Source organism: Micromys minutus (assembly GCF_963924665.1).
Source record: "Micromys minutus genome assembly, chromosome: 26".
In the NCBI taxonomy this organism is placed as follows: domain Eukaryota; kingdom Metazoa; phylum Chordata; class Mammalia; order Rodentia; family Muridae; genus Micromys; species Micromys minutus.
The window spans coordinates 4,635,465-4,656,284 of NC_137961.1; the positions used below are offsets into that span (position 1 = coordinate 4,635,465).

Genomic DNA, 20,820 nt, shown 5'->3' on the forward strand with positions numbered 1-20,820 from the left:
AGCATGGTGATATCAAAGATTGGAAAGGTTCTAAAGAATGGGTAGACAGAAAAATTGAATTTTATCATTATATGTACATATGTTTTGAACTGTCACACTGAACTACATTAATATGTTGAGTTCTTTTGTTGCTTAATATTTTATTGTTTAAATTAGCATAAAAAAGACTTCACTGTGGTATTTTAAGCAGAGTTTTCTTGTTGATGCTCCAGCCCCTAGCTTGCTCATCTCCCTGATTCTTCTTACACCCTGACTTCGCAGCAATAGCTCTTTTCCTCTTTAAGGTTATATGTGTCCTATTACCCTTCCCCACTCACTCAACACCTTTTCTCTACTAATAGTCCTCTTTCTAGTTTCATGGTTTATCCTTACACACCTGCGCGTGCGCACGCACACACACACACACAAACACACACATACACACACTCATAGACACATGCACGCACACTCATACATTCACACACATACATGTATATACCTTGAAAGTCAGTACCCACATATGAAAGAAAATATGTGTCATATACCCATAAGACTTGAGCGTCTCTAAAGAGATACTTCACTATCCATTCGATGGCTCTATTCACAGCAACAAGATAATAGAATCTCTAGATGTGCATTAGCAGATGAAGAACCATAAAAAGATCATACACAGTGTACTTTGATTCTACCACAAAAAAATGAAACTTTGAATATTGCAAAAAAAAATTGGATAGATCCGAACATTTATGGGAAATAACCTAATCTCAAAGGAATACTTTTAAATTATGATATATTTAAACAAATTTCCAATACAAAAGTTCATCCAATGTTTATATATATACACATACATAAAATATGAAAGCATATATGATAAACATGCTTATATATAATACATTATAGTTAATAGAATAAAATTCCAAATACTCTGACACTTTCCAGTTATTTGTATCCTGTCTGTTTGTTTGCTTTTAAGTGAGATCTAATACACTGCAAGCTGACAATGAGGTCAACACTTACTCAAGGACCACTTAGAACTGATCTCCCTGCATCCACCCACTCATCACTGGGGTTACAGATGTCCAACACTAGGCCCAGGTTTTATGGTTCAATGGATCAGAGTCTTTGCATTTGGGGCCAACGCTCTACACAATGAGATATATTTTCAGGATATCTACTATTTGTTTTGTAAGATGATCTACTTTTTAAAAAATTTAATTAGCAGTTGTTCAATTCTCCAAGGCTGCCAGGAGCAAAGGGACTGCTAGCAACAGCCAATGGGAGGATCCTTGTTTAGTTAATCACCACCATTTTGAACCTCCCTGGTTCCCCGGGAAAACCACGCAATGATCAGAGCTGATGGTCTCTCCTCCTGAATGCACAATCCCAGCTAGGGCAGTTTAGGGGCATTGCAAGCCTCGTTGAACTCTAGGAAACTCTTCGACATTTTCTATCTTGGACAGAGGGACTGATGGGGCTGAGACTTCATGTGTGTGTGTGTGTGTGTGTGTGTGTGTGTGTGTGTGTGTGTGTGTGCTATGTTGTGTGTGGTGCAAACACAAACGTTGATATCTATGTTCGATGTGCTGCAATTGGTTCCAACAACCTTCTCTAGTTATACAAGGAGGCGGATCAGGCTTAGTAAGTGACCAGATACCTCCTGCACGCTCTCCTTCTGTGTTGCAATGGAAGTTTTCTTGCAAATGCCCTTGCCTTGCCTACTAAGAGAACATCTCCAGCGTTTGGCACACTAAAGACAGAAGGAAATTGTCCATTCAGCAGATATTTCCACCTCAAGGACCCAAGAATGTGCTATACATGAAGTAAAGCTTTTTCTGTTCCTACATAGTTTTCTATCTCTACTCCCTTTCCTTCGTTCTCTCTGTTAATCTGTTGAGCAAAACATTCAATTCTATTGTAAATATGGTTTAATTATTGCCTAGAACTGTTTACTTTTATATAGTGGTGGTATTAAGTGCTCAGATAGAGAGAGGTGTAGGAAAATATAGTGCACCATCCCAAAACATGGATTGGGACTTTATTTTTTCATTTTTCGATTAAAATATTTTATACACTATATTTTTGCCCCTCCAAAAACTTCTCTAATATATTCCCTACCTCACTATATTTTATTTTTTTATTTTTTTATTTTGAGAGAGAACTGGAACATGGGATTGTATAGACCTTTTATATGTGATTGTCTCTAGTGTAAACCCAGCACTGGAGAAACTCTGGGTCCTTGGAACGTTTCATGTTCTCAATAGGCCCCCAGCTTCCACTGATGAAAATTCACATTGCAGTTTTGTTTTATGACCACTATCTACAGCAGTGTGGTCTGCAGAGTGAATTAGGAAAGCAGGGAGCTAGTATACTGACAGCTAATGAGAAGGAAGGTAAGCATTTTGAGACAGTGGCCAGTGTTGGAACAAAGAGAAAAGGGGAAATAAAAAGGCTAGAAGACAAACAGAATGCTGCAGTGGGCCAAAGGAATGGCAGGTCCTGGTCACTAGAAGAATCCCCGGTAACTGTAAAACCTTTGGAGATTGTGAGCTCAGACACCACAGCTCTTGTAGCTGTGACACCGGTCACTGTCTAAGACCAGCCCTTGAAGAGATTCTCGATTTCCTATCCATGAGTTCAATCTACATAAGCATAAGACCCCTTCCAGCTGCCTAAAATCATTATTTTTGGAAGAAAATGGTATATGGCGGTCTTCTATGCTGGAAGGTTACCTTCTCATTTAGAAATACTAAGTATTTTGTGGCTAAATGCCCTGGGAATATGACCTATCTTACTATCCATCCAACTTCCTCTCACCAGTTAACACCAGTTAAAAGTTGCCTTTTCTTGCCTGGATTACGAAGTAGCAATTTTCCCAATCTCTCACTCCTTTGTGGGACCTTGCTTCAGTATGGTCTTTGTCTGGGGAGATGTAGCCTCTGCTACCTTAACCACTAGGTCTGGCCTGCATGCACAAATTGGAAGAGTGAGAAAAAAGCCCAGTGGGGCGCTGAGATTAAATTTCAGCAGGGCGTGTGAACCCAGGCCTGGAGCTCTCAGGAGCAGGGCTTTGCTGTTGATCCTGGCTGTCGCTGTCAGGCTCAACCGAGCCAGTGAGAAACCCTGATGCAGGGAATGGGAGATTTCTCTTCCCAATAAGAAGTGATAACAGCTCTTTCAGAACGAAGGAACGTAGGTGGAGGAATGATTTCTACACGCATTACTTTATTTTAGCCCCAGCCTTTGTTGAACTACAGTTTTTAAAATGGTTCGGGGTCTGACAACCAGCTTCCTGTTGGTTTGGCCTCAGGGCTTGAGGAGAGTGTGACGGCAGTGTGAGCGTTTCTGAATTCCCCAGATTTCAGAAAGCACCTCCCACTTAGTGTTTACTTTTGGGGCTTCACACCAATCTCAATCATGTATCAGGGCTCCAGACACACCTACCTGTCCCATGCTCCTTTGGGTGTTACTTACTGGCATTCTACTACTTAATAAACACATTCTGTATTCCATTAAATCTTAGTGGAACACAATGTTCTATTTTATCCAATATGATAAATGTAATTCTATATTTTGATCTTTAGTTGACTCTGGTTTAGGGGCCTCCTCAAACTGGTTTCTCTGCCCTTGTGACAGCATCATCCCCCTTTAAACATCGGATGCAACATGCTCTGAGTTCATTCACTATTCTGTTCTGAAGTAGTTCAGGATATCATACTATCTTGTGAGGCCAGAATTGATGTACATGCTACCTAGAACAACTTTTCAACCAGTAGCCAGTTAATAATTGCTCTGTGCAGTTAATGGAAATGAAAAAAAAACACACTTGCATACTTCTTTGTATGAAAAATGAGAAAGTTTGATGATCCACACCATATATTCTCTCGTGAACTCAGTTAAATGATTTCTACTAAAGACAAAGGGGTCCCTTTAATTGTCTAGGCCAGACAATTCAAGTACTGAATTATTTTTAAGCTATTAACTTTCTGGCCCTGGAGTTTGACACAACTGTTTTCACAGCACACGTTCTACACATGTTACGAAACTGTTTCACTTTGGTGGACGAGGAACCTTTTTATGCCCTGCCACTTAAGAACTTAGATGGGAATTTTAAAGTGATCAAAGTCATACTTGTGCTGTATCACAACTCTGGGAAACACTCCTATAAACCAAATGCCCAAGCTCTGCTCTGCTTGCCTGCCTTTAATAAGCCAAAGGGAAACAGAAATTATTACACGCTACATAAATCTCAGAGTTTGTGGAGTGCGAGTCATTTTCATCTTATGTGTTTGTACTCTTGTAAGATGTCATCGCTCAGGACTCTTATGCAATGACTTTTAGGCATGGATTTGTAATGCTTCAAACTATTTTTATTCATATTTAAAGGTAGTTTAAACGTATGTTCCTAGGTGACCTGAAATCAAACTTAGTTTCAATTTATTTTGATTGTGATGTACAAAGCTAATGATACAGTATTAGTGATAAACCTCATAACGAAGAGATAAACTAAGTACAAAAATTTTACAGATTTTTTTTTTATTAAGCCTGGTATAGTGAAGCATGCCTTTAACTTGCTAGCTTTTGAGAGGCAGAGCTGGGTGGATCTCTATGGTTTGTTTAGGAAGTTCTAATGAGCATAGCCAAGGCCACATAGTCTTTCAAAAGATCTCTCTCCCAAAAAATCCAGCCTTTCTCAATCCCAGGGAGGTTACTTTTCCTATTTGACATTCTTTAAGTAACTTCAATAAGCCCCCTTTAAAATGTTTCACTATTTAAAAAAGAGGGGCTTTCCAAATATTCCTACCATACAAAGCACACAGTGGGACACACTCTCAGTGCACGTTCTGACCACTGAAGAAATCCGTATCACTAACTCTTGGGCCTCCACCCAATACAGTGGGGGATGATAATCATGGCAGCTGCCTATTTTAAATTGTACTTTGTTACTAGGAATTTTTAGCTTGCATATTCATTTCTTAAAATATGGCCCAAAAACGAGAGCAATCTATTACAGCCGTCTTCTCTCCCAGACCCGAGCAAGGTCTCCACATCAGTTCTGAGAATCACCGGGTCACAGGAATTTTCTATCTGGGCTGGTTCTGTTTGTTTGATTGATTAGTTTGATTGATTAGCTTGGGTTTTGTTGTCTTTGTGACATGTATTTCTCTATAGCCCGGACTATTTTTCCGTAATTTACCCTGTGGCTCAGACTGAACTGGAGAGCGAGGTGACCATCATACGGCAGCCCAATGGGTTCGAGCAGAGCAGGTGTGGCCACCGTGTCTGACGTCTGCACTGACTCTAACTTGAGGAGAACTAGACTACAAATTAGCATGGGTTCGCAAATGGCCAACTGGTAAAACTGGCCGATTCTATCCACTCTCGGAGCCGAGCTCCATCACAGTCATTGCCCACGCACCGGCGCCCACCCTGCTCTGAGCAGACGAGAACTTCCTGTCCCCTTTCCTCCCTTCAGTTACAAAAAAAAATGCACATCAAACCCTTAAAAATTAACTCCTCGTCACTTCGATCCAAGCTGATGGGGATAATGGTGCATCCAGTAAAATACAAAAGCATAGAATTTCGTTGGGTTGTTTTTGGGGGTATGGGGGGGGGGAAGCTAAAGCTTCCGTGAAGCAATTTTCTTAGTTAAAAAACTCTTCAGGAGGAAATGAGCTGCCGAGCGTTAAAGGGGAGGAGACTGCTGAGAAATATCAAGACAAGCTTATTTCCTAATTATGTAGAAAGTTAATTCCATTATTGTCACTTGGAAAGATCGATGGAGGTTTTAAAATACGTTAAGTTGAGAAGGGGATCTATTAAAAGCAATTCACTGATTTTCCCCTGGGCGAATTGTGCTTAATATTCTAGGAATGACAACGAATACAGTCGAAATGCCTTCATTTATTACTCCAGTGCGTATACCTCTTGATTGTCTGCGTCTACCTTTCTGACTTTCCCTTACGTGAGGCTGTGAGCAACTTAGAATCATCACACCAGCAATAAGAAAGGATGCTGAGGGCTCACAGGGCCGTGGGGTAAGGAATTAGCAGAAGCAAACTTTCCTTTGCTAACATTTTTGAAACCAAACAAAAAGGTAAGAGACCAGCAGGACGTTGTGGCCCCTTGTTATGGAGTTTTTGTTGAAACAATTCTCCCAACTTTTGGAAATTTTACCACATTAATTTAAGGTAGGGCAGAACAACCTGAAAACACTTAATTATTTGAAACGTATCCTCCGAAAAGAAAAAGATTTATTTGTGCCCCTCCCAGCCCTTTCAAGCAGAGGTATCAATGCCCCCCACCCCTCTCTGTTGCTCTATTCTCCAGGAAGCTGCTCAATTCTCAGATCACTAATGCATGCCCATCCTTTCTCCCTAGTTCTTCAGCCTAAGATATAGGCTGTGGCTTTTCAGGTGTGTATGGGGAGGAGATCATAAGATAGTGGACCGCAGAGTGAGGAACCGCAGGCATCCCTCCCACGTGAACCTGGCCACTTCCTGGCACTCCAGTATCTGGCCTGACAACCTGCTGACACTTAGCACTTAGGTGGTGCTTGCTTTCTGCCCTTAGGTCAGATTTTCTCTCTAACTTCATTCTTTTTCACAGAGTCCTCAGAAAATAGGCGTGTTTTCCTAAAACCCCTCTCAGCTCCTTTCCACCTCTGAGAGCAGGTACAAAGGGCTCTGCCTGCAGCCACAGTCCAGTGTGTTTCCCAACTGACCAGCGTTTACATATGTTTTTCTCCAGCCTGGCAACTCCTCCACCTTTTCAGGTTCTACTACTACCCATATTTAAAAGAAGAAATCTCAACATCCAAGGTAGTGTGAATTCCGGGCGTGTGTGTGTGTGTGTGTGTGTGTGTGTGTGTGTGTGTGTGTGTAGATACTCTGAGAATGTACATCTGGATTGCCTGTCTCACACTGTCTAAGCCCTGCCAAACGGTTACTAGATGCAAAACAGTCAGGCTCCAATTGTCCTGTTAGGCTGAACTTGGGGCCTCCAGAGCTCACCTGTCAGTGTCCAGGTAACTGGCCAAGTGCCAGCAGGACTGCGTTCCAGAACACATTAGTGGGACAGGGCTCCCTCTCCGGCGCATTTGCTTAGCACCCCTACCTTCGCTTAAGGGGATTCTGATTTTATTTCGGCACCACCCTCCCACCCCCAAAGAGAGCAGGACCATTCCCCACCAGGGCTCCTTACCTCAAACAGAGGACCGATCTTGTTTTTCTCCAGGTAAGCCTGGATTCGGGTTTGTTGACGAGACGCCATGGGGAAACAGATGGGTCAGCAGAGAGAAGACAGTGTGCCTTGGCTGGGGACAGCCCTCCTCTACCCCTGGATGGACCCAGGAGAGGAGCTCGGGTACCTGGGCTTCCTGGTACAGAGATGGCTCGCAACCCGGTAAGCAGCGAGCCCTAAGGGAGCAGGTCCCAGGGAGCCCGGGAGAGGCTCCGCTAACTCAGACAACTCCGAGGCGAGGGGAGAACTACATCTCGTCCTGCAGCTCGCGCCCACCCGCTCTCCGCAGCGCCGCCGCCGAGGGGAAGTCGCGGGCAGAGGCTGGTCTGTCCTCTGGGCGGCAGCAGCAGCCGGAGCCCGTGGCCAAAGGCGAGTGTCTGTGCAGCGCCTCCGGCAGCCGAGCCGGAGGAAAGCGCGGGCCGCAAGGGCGACAAGCGCGGAGCCGCCCAGAGCGCGCCACGGTGCGCGCACAGCTCCCGGCTGCCTGGAATCAGCACCCAAGCTGCTCCCCGAGGCGGTGCTCGCTCCCTAGCGACGGCGCCGCTCAAAAAGCCAATGGTAAAGGTGCTTCTTTCAAAGTGCACATAAATCTGGTGCTTGTTGGCTATTCCTTGGCAGCTACAACCGCAGTTCCAGAGAGAACGGTCCTCGCCACTCTGCTTTCTTCTCCTGGCCAAGCACTCTTCCTTCTCTAGCTCCCGAGGAGAGAAAGCCAGAGATGGGAACTATGGGTGGGTTTTGCCGCGAAAACAAAGTTTGCTTATGTCTAGAAGAAAAAGGAAAGGAAAGGAGCAGATATCTGTCTTGGCCTTGAGCAAGTCAGCTGCAACCAGCTTTGCTGCCTGAGAACTGATTGAGAATTCCCGAAGTGCAGACTCCCAAAGACTGGAGGCAACCCTTAGGCGTATATTTGGCAGGGAGATTAAACAAAAGCGAGCCAGCTCTTTCAGCTTCTAAGTTTGCTTTTTCTGCCTAACACCTTCATTTCTGTCGGATACACCTCTGGCCAGAGCTCAGGGGCTCTTTCTCCGAACAGTTCTTCCTCTAGATACCTCCTGAGCACATCGAGTTTACCTAGTTTTATCATGCAGGGATTTTCCAAATTTAAGGCCCACAATAATCACGGGCTTCTGTATATAGTTCTTTATATTTTTTTAATGCGATATAAAACACTAAAGCCCCAAAGATGAGTTGCCTGGTTCTAAACCATTGTGTATTACCAAACCGGAACGTTTTTTACTGAAGCCGTAGGATATCTCTACAATAAGGGACACCAGTTTCCTTACAGCCGGCCGTGACAGTGTAGATCTCTTTTCCCCCCTCACTGTGTTCCAGGTTTCTGGGACTTGTATCTGTCCGAGCTTTTCCTCTACGTTTGAAATTATCTTAGCAATGTAGTTAAGATGAGAATGGATTGTTCCAGGAAGTATTACAACAATTGTCTTTAATAATTTAATAAATTAGTAATTCACAAACACGAAGTCTACTCGAGGAGCTAGGATATTAGCCACCACTGACAACTGGAAGCAGACACGACTTGGTGTGGAAAGGTGTCGGAGCTGTTACTTTTGCAATCAGCCTCATGACCTGCCTGGTGCAGGCGGGAGTGACGAAGAGTGAGGTGTCCTGAGCTGTCACACATTTTCTGTAACAGTTCAAAACTACACGTACTTATGCTCATTTCCATAAGATCAGGAGATACTGAATATATGTCGTGAATACCAACATGTCTATGAAACATGTTGTAGAGTTGGAATGAAGCCTTGTGAGTCACCTAAAGGGCCTAAGTATTTTAAATTCCACATTGTACTAGAAGATCAGGACAGAGCCTCCATCAAAGTCCATCTTCTTCTAAGAGATATGAGGAAGATCTTTCTTAAAATCTATTAGTTAATATAATTAATAAGTCTTCACTAAGCCTGGGCGTTCTGCATCAATTATCTTGGAAGAGAAGATAAAGCTTAGTCTGGCCACTGTTTGCGCAATAAAGAAGACCCATACTGATAGTTTAAGTAAGGGTGCTATATCTCCAAGTATCCCAAACTTACATGGCTGAGACATTTCCAAAGACCCTCCACTAGTATAGCAAACGCAGCCTCTACCCCACAAAGCTCAGTTCATTCAATTTCTTAAAAAAAAAAAAAGATGCCATTGCTACTGGAAGTGTTTTTCACCCAGCTTCTCCACAGTAGACACGATATTAAGACTGAAACTTTCAAGACCAAAAGCTCCACCCTTGTCCAGTGCTTCTCAGTCCTGGGCAGATAATTGGCAGCTATCCAGATGATGTCATGCTAATACAGGGGTAAAGAGGCGGACCGTGGCTACAAGTTTCTTGAGGGATGTTGTGAGGATTGGTATGTCTGGCGCCCTCAGTGAATATTTAACACACGGTATAGTATCCATATGACGTCTTGGAAGATTAAAAGTTTCCTGTCCCCGTTGAGGCTGGAGGTGTGAGATGTGAGGGTGAAGTTTCGAGCTTCAACATTAGAAACTAGCACGTGAGAGTGCATGGGCGTGCCATGGGCCAGTGGTTGGAGAAACGGGGAGTGAGCAGAGATGAGGACCACATGCAGTAGTAAAAGTAATCAGGACTCATCTCGATACCGTCTTACACGGCTTGCCCGGGAGTGACCGGTCATGTGAAAAGTGCTCTTTGGGTCAGGCGTTCCGTACAATTATGTCGGGTGGGATCAGGACTAGAGTCCGGCATGAGAAAATGGGAGTTACTGAAGATGCACATAAGAAGGAATGTGTTGATTATGTGCATGCCAAATGAGATGGGAGAAGGACCTTAGAATAACTGTGAGCCCTGCAGTAGTGAGGAGACGGCAGGTACGTGTTCGAGCCGCCTATATGAGATAGGTTGCTCTGTGTTTTAATTCAGATTACTTCGTTCTCAAATGGAGCCCACCTATATCCTATACCCTATACTGTAGAACTTAGTCAACAATGGAGCTTCTAAATATTAGCATTCCCCATGGAAAGGGGAATCTAATAATGCAGCACTCTGCAATGATAATGAACAAGTTACATCTTAGTACATTGGTTCAGCATACCAGTGCACTTTTAGACTGAGCTTTGTCCCTAGTCGTGGTATTCATAGTCTGCTTTGTTTGATTAGGTTCATTGTGTGCATTTTTTTTTGACCTCTAAAGCTATGAACTTCTTAAAATCATAAACTGTATTTTAATAATGTCCTTATGTTCACAATATGCGATATATTACGTAGTAAGTTCTTCGTAACTGTATCTTTGGATACCCCGTGACTCTGCATTTTAATGATTTTGATCACTTATACCCTTTATAGTTGATCAGGGGTCTGGAGAAACAGCTCAGCTGTTGAACTTACTTGCTGCTCTTCGCCCAGACAAGAGTCTGCTTCCTAGTGTCACTGTCAGACTGTTCACAAACCGCTGGAACTCTAGCCCCAGGGTGATCTGATCCTTCTGGAAGATGCACATAAATGTAATTAAAAATAATAAGAACACCTAGGTTTAAAAGATTGATTAAAATTTAATCCTGGTCCAGATTACCTTGGTACCCTTCCTCTGTGTTTGGCCATTTTTACTGAGACTTACTTTGACCCCACCATGCTCTAGAAGTGCCTGTCTACATAATTTACAAGCATACAGAATCCAATTCCTAGACTGTGCTAAAGCCCTTGTCTAACTCCATTCGGAAGACAGCCTGCACAGCTCCTGGAACACATGATTTTCAGTGAAAGACAGCAGTGGCAAAGTCCAGTTGACCCACCTCACATTCAATAGCAATGCGACCTCTTGAAATTGATTCAACATGGAGTTAGGACAGCAGATCCAGTCTCTACACGGGTCTTGAATGGAGACTCTTGAGCCCTGAAGCAGAATCCTCTCTAGCCCTGTTGACTTTTGCTTTGTCTCTTTACAATAAGAGGCGACAAGTACCTTCCCAAAGAACGTGGTGGCTCTGAGCACTCTGCCCATGCAAGGGAAGGGAACAAACCGTTTTCTTCCTTTCTGCCTGAACAGGTACAAATGTTCCATCTACCATCTGAACACAGTCACACAGCGATTTCTCCGATGAACCAATACATTTCATCCTGGAGACAACTTCAAGAAGTTGATGCTTTCAATTCCATCTTTTCCTGATCAAGACGTGTAGACACCCAGCAAATAACTCACCCAGAGGGGAAGTTAACAAGTAACAGAATGTATGCTTGGACCTCCTTGGTGTCCTAAACATTCATAGCCCTGGTGACCAACATCACAAATGCTTTGTTCCCTTTTGCTTTGTGTCTGTTCAAACCAGGAGTTATTTTGATAATGAATTTCAAAACCAACAAAATGGTTAGCACCATGCTACATGAACCCATTGTCTCTCATGATTTTCAAACACACTGAATAAATCACATTCACACTAAATGCTCTTAGTGGTGCGTAACTGGGATTCACGGGTGCTGTGGAATTCAGAACTACAGTGATTCTGTGGTTTGACACAGCCCTGCTTTTCATTATCGTCCAGTGGAATCCCATCACTATTATTTTCACACTTAAATATGTAGATTTTAATATTTAATTTTTTAATGTGGTTCGTTCATATGCAATCTCCACCTCAAAGTTTTTAACATATGGCAATAACTTTACAATAAGCTTATTTATTAAGTCATGAACCATTTGAAAAATGGTTACAGATGACTATATAGATATTTCTGATTTTTAAAGATTTATTTATTTATTATATATAAGGACACTGTTGCTGTCTTCAGACACACCAGAAGAGGCATGGATCCCATACAGATGGTTGTGAGCCACCATGTGGTTGCTGGGAAATGCACTCTTTTCAGGACCTCTTGAAGAGCTGCCAGTGCTCTAACCACTGAACCATCTCTCCAGCCCCTATGTACATATTTCTTATTGTGTCAGTAAACTCTTCATCCTGGTGGACTTCTGCTTGTATTTTTGCAACGGTGTTATCTTGAGTTTTCATTCAAGTGTGAGTGTCTGTTCGGGAATGGGAAGTAATTAGGACCGTTACACTACACGATCCTGGATATAGTGAAAGGAAGGAAATAAAACAAGAGTGTCTAAGCAAACAAAAGATCATGTGCTAACGTGACACAGTGCCCTCTGTGCGTGCCCTGGGGACCCAGGCACTCTGCCTAGAACCGCATGTTCTTTTGCTTCAGTCTAACTCTCAAGGAATAAGCAACATGAGACCTATTTATTAAATCCCCATCTCCATCAGTGCCAGCTCATTGTCAGCTACAATGAAGCAAATCACAATAACCCTAGCAGGGAAGGCTAAGGTTCATTTTAGGTGAAATGGTGAAACTGCTGTTGGCCAGCACAGATTTAGACTTTAAATATAAAATGCTACAGTGACTCTGCACTCCTTAAAGATAATACGAAGTCTACAGTAGACAAAACAATCAACAAACTCCCTCTCTCTGAAGCAGATACTGCCCCATATCTCTCCGCTGACACTCACCCTCGGATGGTTTTGGTGCGAGGAGAAAGATGATTTCGAGGAACCTAAGAATAAGCTGATTTTCCACAAGCATGAGATAACCATGCCCTTTATCTGCCTTTTACAAATGCTGAATGAAGGAGTATCTGTTGCCCTTGATGAAGGCCGGGTTCAATTCCCAGCGGCCACATAGTAGTTCACAATCACCCATAACTCCTGTCCCAGGGCGTCTGGTGCCCTCTTCTGAGCCCTGAGGGCACCAACCATGATTGTGATGACACACACATGCCAACAAAACACCCAGACATAAAAGAGAATAAATACGTTTTTAAAAAGGTTTTAGCTGAGCTGTGCCAACAATTTATAAGGTAAGGTCTGAGGCATAGACAGGAATCAGGTTGTGTATTTTGTGTTCAAATCATGATGAAATCTTATACAATGAAGTCCAGGGGATGTACTTTAATATAGCGTCCTTCTAGATACTTAAAGTTAGTAACGCGGGTTGAATATGGTTATGCCTTGCTTGAGATCTGTTGGCATTTTAACACTGAATGGAGTTTGACCTCATGAGGAGAGTTTGGCTATGGTGGTGGTGCCCTCCGAATGCAGCAAACTGTTCGTGGTCTTGCAGGTACAACGGAGTAGTGACAGTAATCCGGGCTCTCGTCTTCTAAGCTTCACTCACACTTACTCTATAGGTCTGTGAACCTAAGTAAGTTTCTCCCTCTTGAGTACTGCTACAGCAGCAGAAAATGCACAGATGGTAAATGTTATGTTTAACAAACAGTATTCATGTAATTCTTCTGTATCTCTACCTCAGAACTCTCTTCTCTCTCTTTCTCTACCTCCTTTTTCTCCTTCCCTTCCTCCCTATCGCCTTCCCTCCCCCAAGTGTACCCATATGGTATATTTTGATACTTCATGTTCCTGGACATATTTTTTAATCAGATCTTTTCCAGTGAATCTAAGATTTCCTCCATCTTATGACATGTATTTGTTTCTTTCAACACACACTGACTCATTAGATGCATTCAGCCAAAATATTGTAAGGCAAAATATTGCATGTTTTTTAAATTTCATAGTCTTTAGTCAAATGACATTGTATTTTAAAACTTGCTTTATTGTACTTATTTGTGTGTGTGTGTGAGAGAGAGAGAGAGAAAGAGAGAGAGAGAGAGAGAGAGAGAGAGAGAGAGAGAGAGAGAGAGAGTGATAGAAGGAAAAGGGAAGAGAGAGGGATAGATAGAGATAGAGAGAGATAGAGAGATAGAGAGATAGATGATAGATAGATAGATAGATAGATAGATAGATAGATGATAGATAGATAGATAGATAGACAGATAGACAGATAGATAGGCAGGCAGGCAGACAGACAGACAGACAGGTAGGTAGAGCATATGTGTCTGTAACCTTGTGTGTGCCACAGAACATGTGTAGAGGTTAGAGCCATTGGTTTTCTTCATCTGCCACATGGGTCCAGGAAGAGAATAAACTCCAATTACACAAGGTGTGAAGCATCTTCACCTGCTGAGCCATTTGGCCAGCCCATAAAATTTGTTTAATAAAGCCAAGACTGTAAGACTATTTTTAGATTTTAAGAAGGAACCAGGTCGTGAACGTTTTACATTTTATTGCATGACTTTCAAAACATCAATTAGGCAAAACAAAGTCGGGCAATAACAGAATCATGTTCCTAGAAAAGAGGAAGGCACAAATGTGTTGTGTTTGGTGAATATTGTGCCAAAGATTGTTTTTAACAAAGTCCCAAAGTCCTTATCAGTAAAGATTCAAGAGACAGATACTGGGGTGACACTCTTCGTTCAGAAAGCAACCAGCTGCCATCTGTTCAGCTAATGTCCCCAAAAGAAAAGCAATCTTTCCTTCTCTGTGACATCTTAAAAACTGAATGTCCTCCCTTCTACTTCCTGTGTTTCTCCCTATCTGTCTTCCCAGCTCCCTCTTACTTTTAATATTTTTTACTGTTTCCGCCCTGCCAATTGGTTGCTTCCTCTGCCTCTTGACCTATGGTTGACTTTCTTTAATCCTGTTTAAAATAGACAGAAAACTCTTGGATTAAAAGTGTGTGCAAAGGCTGAGCCATTCCACAACAGGTCTTTCCAGTCATGAATGAAATCTTGGGGTTCACAGTGTGATCAAATATCCTGCAATACCGGGAGCAGAATACATTAGACACACCCCAGCTTCAAGACATCTTTGTAAAGTGTGTTTTCTCTGACCCCCCAATTGAATGGCTTTTCCTGTCATTTGTAATCTCTGCTGATACTTCATTGTTTACTGCCCTTCAGGGACTTTAAGTTTTTCAAAGTTTAATTTTTACAAAGGCAGCTAAACTAGCTTTGGTGTCAAGCCTGGAATTGAAGTGTAGATCTGGCAACTGTGTGATTTCCTGTCATCTGTCCTTATTACTCTGCATTTAGTCAAGAGTCGGGAGCAATGACTGGGCAGTAAAACTCCACACCAATTTTGGTGGAATACAGTTTCAAATATAATCAGTTTGAATCTAAAAATCTGTGTTTTTTCAGTTTATTACACAGGGCCAATTTTATTTGCTATTGCTTTTAATACTGCTGGAGAAATATCCATGGCAGGTGATGAAACATGTGGCTGACTTAAGGCTCACTGTGATGGGTGAGGGGCTGTGTGCAGTAGATGTCAAAGCTTAGGTGCAGTTTCAAACACCGGTGGTACAATTGGAATTCACAGCAAAGGAGTGGGGTTCAAAAACTAAGTGGATAGAAGAGAAGACTGCTGAATGCTTCGGGAAGATTATGCCTGGATCAATAACTTTTGTTCTTGCTAAAAATAGAGCAGATGGACACAAACCTCTCAAAGTTGAGTTCTGGTGAAAGAATGACCCAAGGACTCTGACTGAAGACAGATCAAGGAGAGAGTTATAAATATCCACTAACTCTTCTATTAAATTGCAAATATTACTGATCAATCTGCTTCATAAATTTCCAGAGCCACATGCTTGTATACTGTAAGATATTTTTGATGATTTTTTTCACTATTTTTAGAGAAATGATATTAGAAAATATATAGATGTGTAGATTGTGCAATATGATTTTTTTAGCATTTTTAAAGTTTTTCTCGGTGTGGGCAAAATGCCCCTCCCATGGTTAAAATGCCTGTCATCAAGAGTAACAGACATTGTTGTGGATGAGACACGCTTGCCCACTGCTGCTAGAAATGTGACTTAGTCCAGCCCAATGGTCCCTCAAAAAACTAAAAACAGACCTTCCATGTACCCAGCATGTACCGGTATTCCTAGCATGTACCCAAATAGCTCTAATACACACTACAGAAACCTTTGCACATCCATGTTTTTGTTAGGCTAGATCCTAGCACCTAACTTAACAATCAGCATTTGAGACATTCCTCACAAATACCTGTAACCTCAGTTCTGCAGAAGGGAGCCAGAAGGACAACTGAAACTTGGTGAACTCCAGCCCCAGGGAGAGATAAGCACTGGTTTCCTAGGACTACGCAGGGAATGATGGAAGAGATCACCTGCTATACTCCTCCAGCCTCTGCACACATGGACACACAGACATATATGAACAAATGCAGCTGATATACTTCTGAGCTTTACACACAAGCACATTTAATCTAAAACACCTGATACATTCTTCTGGCCTTTACACACATAAACACGCATATACACATGTTCAAAAACACCTGATACTTGCTTCTGGCTCCTGCTCACATGAATACATATGTACAAATATCTCTGATACACTCTTCCAGACTCTGTACACATGAACACACATACACATATGTTCGAAAACACCTGAAACATGCTTCTGGCCTCTGTATGCATAAACACACATACACATATGAACAAATACACTTGACACACTATTCCTGCCTTTGTTCACATGAACACACATGCATGTATGTACAAAAACACCAAATACACTTTTCTAATCTCTGCACACATGCACAGACACATGCATGTCCAAACACTTGCATAGATAGATAAACATTTTAAAAGTTAAATTCCTTAAGTAGTGATAATCTAAATGCCCAAATACCTGTCACTAATAAAAATAAAAACATATGCCCACATGATGTAATATTCTTTAGTCATAAAGTTGAATATAGTATTGCTGTATATCAATATGAATTAAGGATAAATATTGAAAAGATTTTAATCAATAGAAGCAACATCATACTCTGTATATTCCTTTCATAGGAAATACCCATACTAGTAAGTCTACAGAGAAAGAAAGTAGGTTAATGGCTGCCTAGGGGAGAAGTGGATACAGGGCATCTGGAAGGCAACAGGAAGAGTCAGGGAGAATCAGCGGGAGGGATGCCTTAAGTTTCCGGGTGATAAAAATGGCCCAACACTGGTTGTATAAATGTTTGCATGTATCTTTATAAATATGCTAAAACTCTTCAATTCTGCATTTTAAATATGTGAATGGTTTGATGTGTGAAACTTATCTCAGTAAAAAAGTTATTTTTAAGAATTTATCATAATTGTTAAATTTTGTAGTCTCTGAGCTCCTCTTGGAATAAGAATTTTTGTTATGGGAAAAAAAATGTACTTTTATAGCACACACTCATGGAATCATAAACAGATCCCTTAAAGAACTTGTATCTGGTGAACAGAATAAACTTAAAAGCAAAATGGTGCTAAATGCCTTAGCTTAAGTGCATGAGTCCTTCTGCGACCTCAGGCACTGAGGGCAGAAAGAGGCGGAGACTTCAGTGTAGAGAGGTACAGGTGTGCAAGTGATGGAAGTGAATTAAGACCATAAACACAGCCGTATAACCACTTTATCTCTTTTCTCCTCCTCTGAAGAAGCCTTGGGTAAGAACCTTCACCGTCGTCCTTGCTGTACTGTGGGCCCTGTTTTGGAAGGCAGACGGCAGAAGAGGTGTGAGCAAAAACCAATGCTCTTCATTTTCAGAAGATTGTTGGGTCTATTTCTTTGTCATTTTCCCCCCAATCAGTTCTTAAGCTTACTGTTATAGATATTTTGCACTTTTCCTGTTTTTTTAAAAATAAAAGTGGCACTTTTTAGAATTACCCCATTGATACACCTGCGGCACACTGGTCTGCGCAGCTCTTAACACTCCTCTGCATGATCAAAGCACAATACACTCATCAATGCTCCTGTTCTGGGTTTTTACCAAGGCAAACACAGCTACAGTAAAGTTCCTGCACACGTCTGATGTTCCCATGGCCTAGAAGTTCTGCAGCCCAAGAGCCCAATCAAGAAATGGCTTCTCAGTCACAAGGACAAGCACGTTCACATTGTAAGGTGCTGTGACATTGTGCTCAAAGGTGCTGGCAGCAATTTATAATCATCCCATAACTTCAGAGAGATTCCTTTTTCCAGAATCTTCATCATAGTGAAGGGCAGTAATATAAAATACATGTGTCTCAGCCCCAGTTCTACCAACCCTCCCTATACTGAGTGCTATGCTGATATTATATAAAGCGATAAAAAGCCCCAGGGCAGACACATTGTCAGCTCTGCAGTTTGCTGTCCTTGTTTTCAGTCCCTTCTTTATTTCTGGCCCAAGGCAATTTCCCTGACTCTCTAGCAGTTCGGCTATGTATCTGTGAGAATGTTAGTTATAATTTATTGAGTGACTCTTGGTGCTCAGAGCTGGGGTACTTCAAGCTATCTGCCTTGCCAGGCACTTAAACTCATAACTGTTTTCAGCGCCTGACCAGTCTTTAAACATCGCCAGATGTTAAACGCCATAAAGGAAATAAATGAAATCAAATTAGCAATGATAATGAACTATTAAGCTCTTCTCTCATGCTTTCATTACTCAACAGGAAGGCAGGATAGGGTGGCAACTAATGGCATTAACTCTGTGGCCAGTTCCTTGGGTTTGCATCCTAAGTGCATAATGGTAGGGCAAGGAACGCCATCTCTTGGGGCGCTGAATTTGTCTTAAGGTGGGAGGGGATGGTAAAAGTCATACCTGTCCCAGAGAGATGCTGTAAGGATTCAGTGCATTAGAATTCATGAAATGTTTAGGTCTATATTTGGCAATTAGCATGTGCTATGCAATCACTTGATAAATAAATAAAACGGAGTCCTGAATATTAAGCATGCATTTCCAGGTTACCCATGAATATTTTACAAATAGTCCTCCCCAGCATGCCATCCCCAGCCTAGGAAATAGAAAGCTTGCAATACAGCAGCACAACTTCATAATTCTAATGACCAGTATGTTTACCAAAGGCATCTCTGTGCTTATAAACGGAAGTGAACTAGCTGGTGTTCGTTGTGTCCTAAACATAAGGAAACATTTGCTTGTTCAACTAATCAATTACATATGCTTAAGAGGAAGTGCATTATGCCCACTTATGCAAGGTGAGCAAATGCATTATACAGTATAAGTACATTGTACAGACAGGGAGTAAGCAAGAAGTATTCTGTCCCACTCATTCTTTGGCCTCAAAGTAGGCCAGCGTGTTCCATCAGCAGCGTCTTTCTCTTTTCTTCTTCTCATGCTGATCACTGTTTTCAGCACTGGTCCCTCACTCGGCGTTTTAGTGTTCAGAAGAGGTTATCTGTGCACAGCACTGCATGCAGATTTTGTGTTCATCAGTATTGTGAATTTTACAGGATCCACAACCATTTTGTTTCATCCTACTTGCTGGGAGTGGTTGTGAGCCCAGGCTGACCCTACAGAGGGGCAGAGGACATAAAGGAGCTGGCTCCTCTGTGAAGACATGTGAGTACAGACAGCACCAAGGGCAGAGTGAGAAGTTCTGTACTTAGAATTTTGTACTTAGAGTCAGAAACGAGGCGTTGAAGCTTTGGGTGACCCACTGACGCCTGTGTTTTGTGAATATCATTCTGGTTAATAAGTTAGTCCAGCAGACTTCTAGAATACAACTGAACAGGTTACAAGTATTTGTTCTAAATAACTACTCCGTGTAGGAAACTTACCTCTTGACTCTCCAGTCCTGGTGGGGTATTTGCTTCACCAGAATCCTGGGTGTCACTGACAGATGGCACTGGTTCCCAGCTTCCAAGCTCCTAGGTCTGTTTCTTCCTGGTTTATAGGTAATTTTGATTGATCACCATCCAGTAAATTTTTGGCTAGGGAGACATGAAAGATCTTGGTTTTGAGAGTTTTATGGGTTTCAAAATGTTTTAGAACTAGAACTGTTGGTAAATATGTTCATAAAAAATATTTCCCCCTGTCTTCTCCCACATCTGATACTGTCCCTGCTTTTCCGTTTCCCTCCTCTCTCCCTCCCAGGTTCTTCCTTCCCTCTACCTCTTGCGATAATTTCATTCTCCCTTCTAAGTAGGACTGAAGCATCAACACTTTGGTTTTCCTTCTTCTGAGCTTCATATGATCTGTGAGTTGTATTGTGGGTATTCTGAGCTTTTTAAAAATTATTATTAGTCTTTATTATTTTTTACAGGTCACTCTTTATCCCCATCCCAGTCCACCCTCTGACTGTTCTATATTCCATACCCCCCCACACTATCTACAAGAGGAAGTCCCCACTCCCATCCCCATCCCACCAGACCTCCAGGGCCCTCAAGTCTCTTCTTCCTAACAGTGTATCTTCTCTCAACTGTGCTAAAATGTGCAAACTGTAAGATCTATCAAACTCGGTGTGGAATTCAGCATTAAGTCCACGAGCTGTGTAAGTATTCACAAGGATATTTCCATCTTACAAAATTAACTCTCAACACAAATTAAACATCTCCCACTGTCTTCTGCTCTGGACTCTACAGGCTGCCATGCTTCTGCTGATAGATTTTTCTAGATCATGCCCAGGAGTTCATCTAGGCAGCTTGTCCAGCTGAAGCTAACAGAGTGTTTCTCATGGGCTTTTCTAAAGTGTTATAATTTTAGGTTTTGCATTTATGTATATGATGCTCATGAGTATAATCATCTCTGTGACTGATATGCTTTGGAGTATATAATAAAAATCTGTTCTTAATTGACATATTTATGTACTTTTATGGTCTTCATTATAATAATTTGATACATATACGGAATGTAGTAATTACCAAATTAGTAATGAACATTTTCATCAGCATGTGCTTAGAAACATTTATCCTTCTGTTCTAACTATTTGGAAATGCATCAATCGTCATCAAATGTAACATCTTCCTGTGCCACAGAACACGA

The 20,820-nt window shown here is 41.9% G+C and overlaps 1 protein-coding gene across 1 annotated transcript in view; it reads right to left on the reverse strand.

Annotated features, from left to right (window-relative positions):
* The window catches only part of LOC308437514 (uncharacterized protein C8orf34 homolog), a gene marked incomplete at both ends in the record, with an annotated part of 344,863 nt that extends 337,615 nt beyond the window's left edge, over positions 1-7,248 (reverse strand). The window contains 1 exon segment of the mRNA XM_080938598.1: positions 7,180-7,248. Coding sequence (XP_080794724.1) covers positions 7,180-7,248 — 69 coding nt within the window.
* Positions 7,249-20,820: the final 13,572 nt, after the last annotated feature.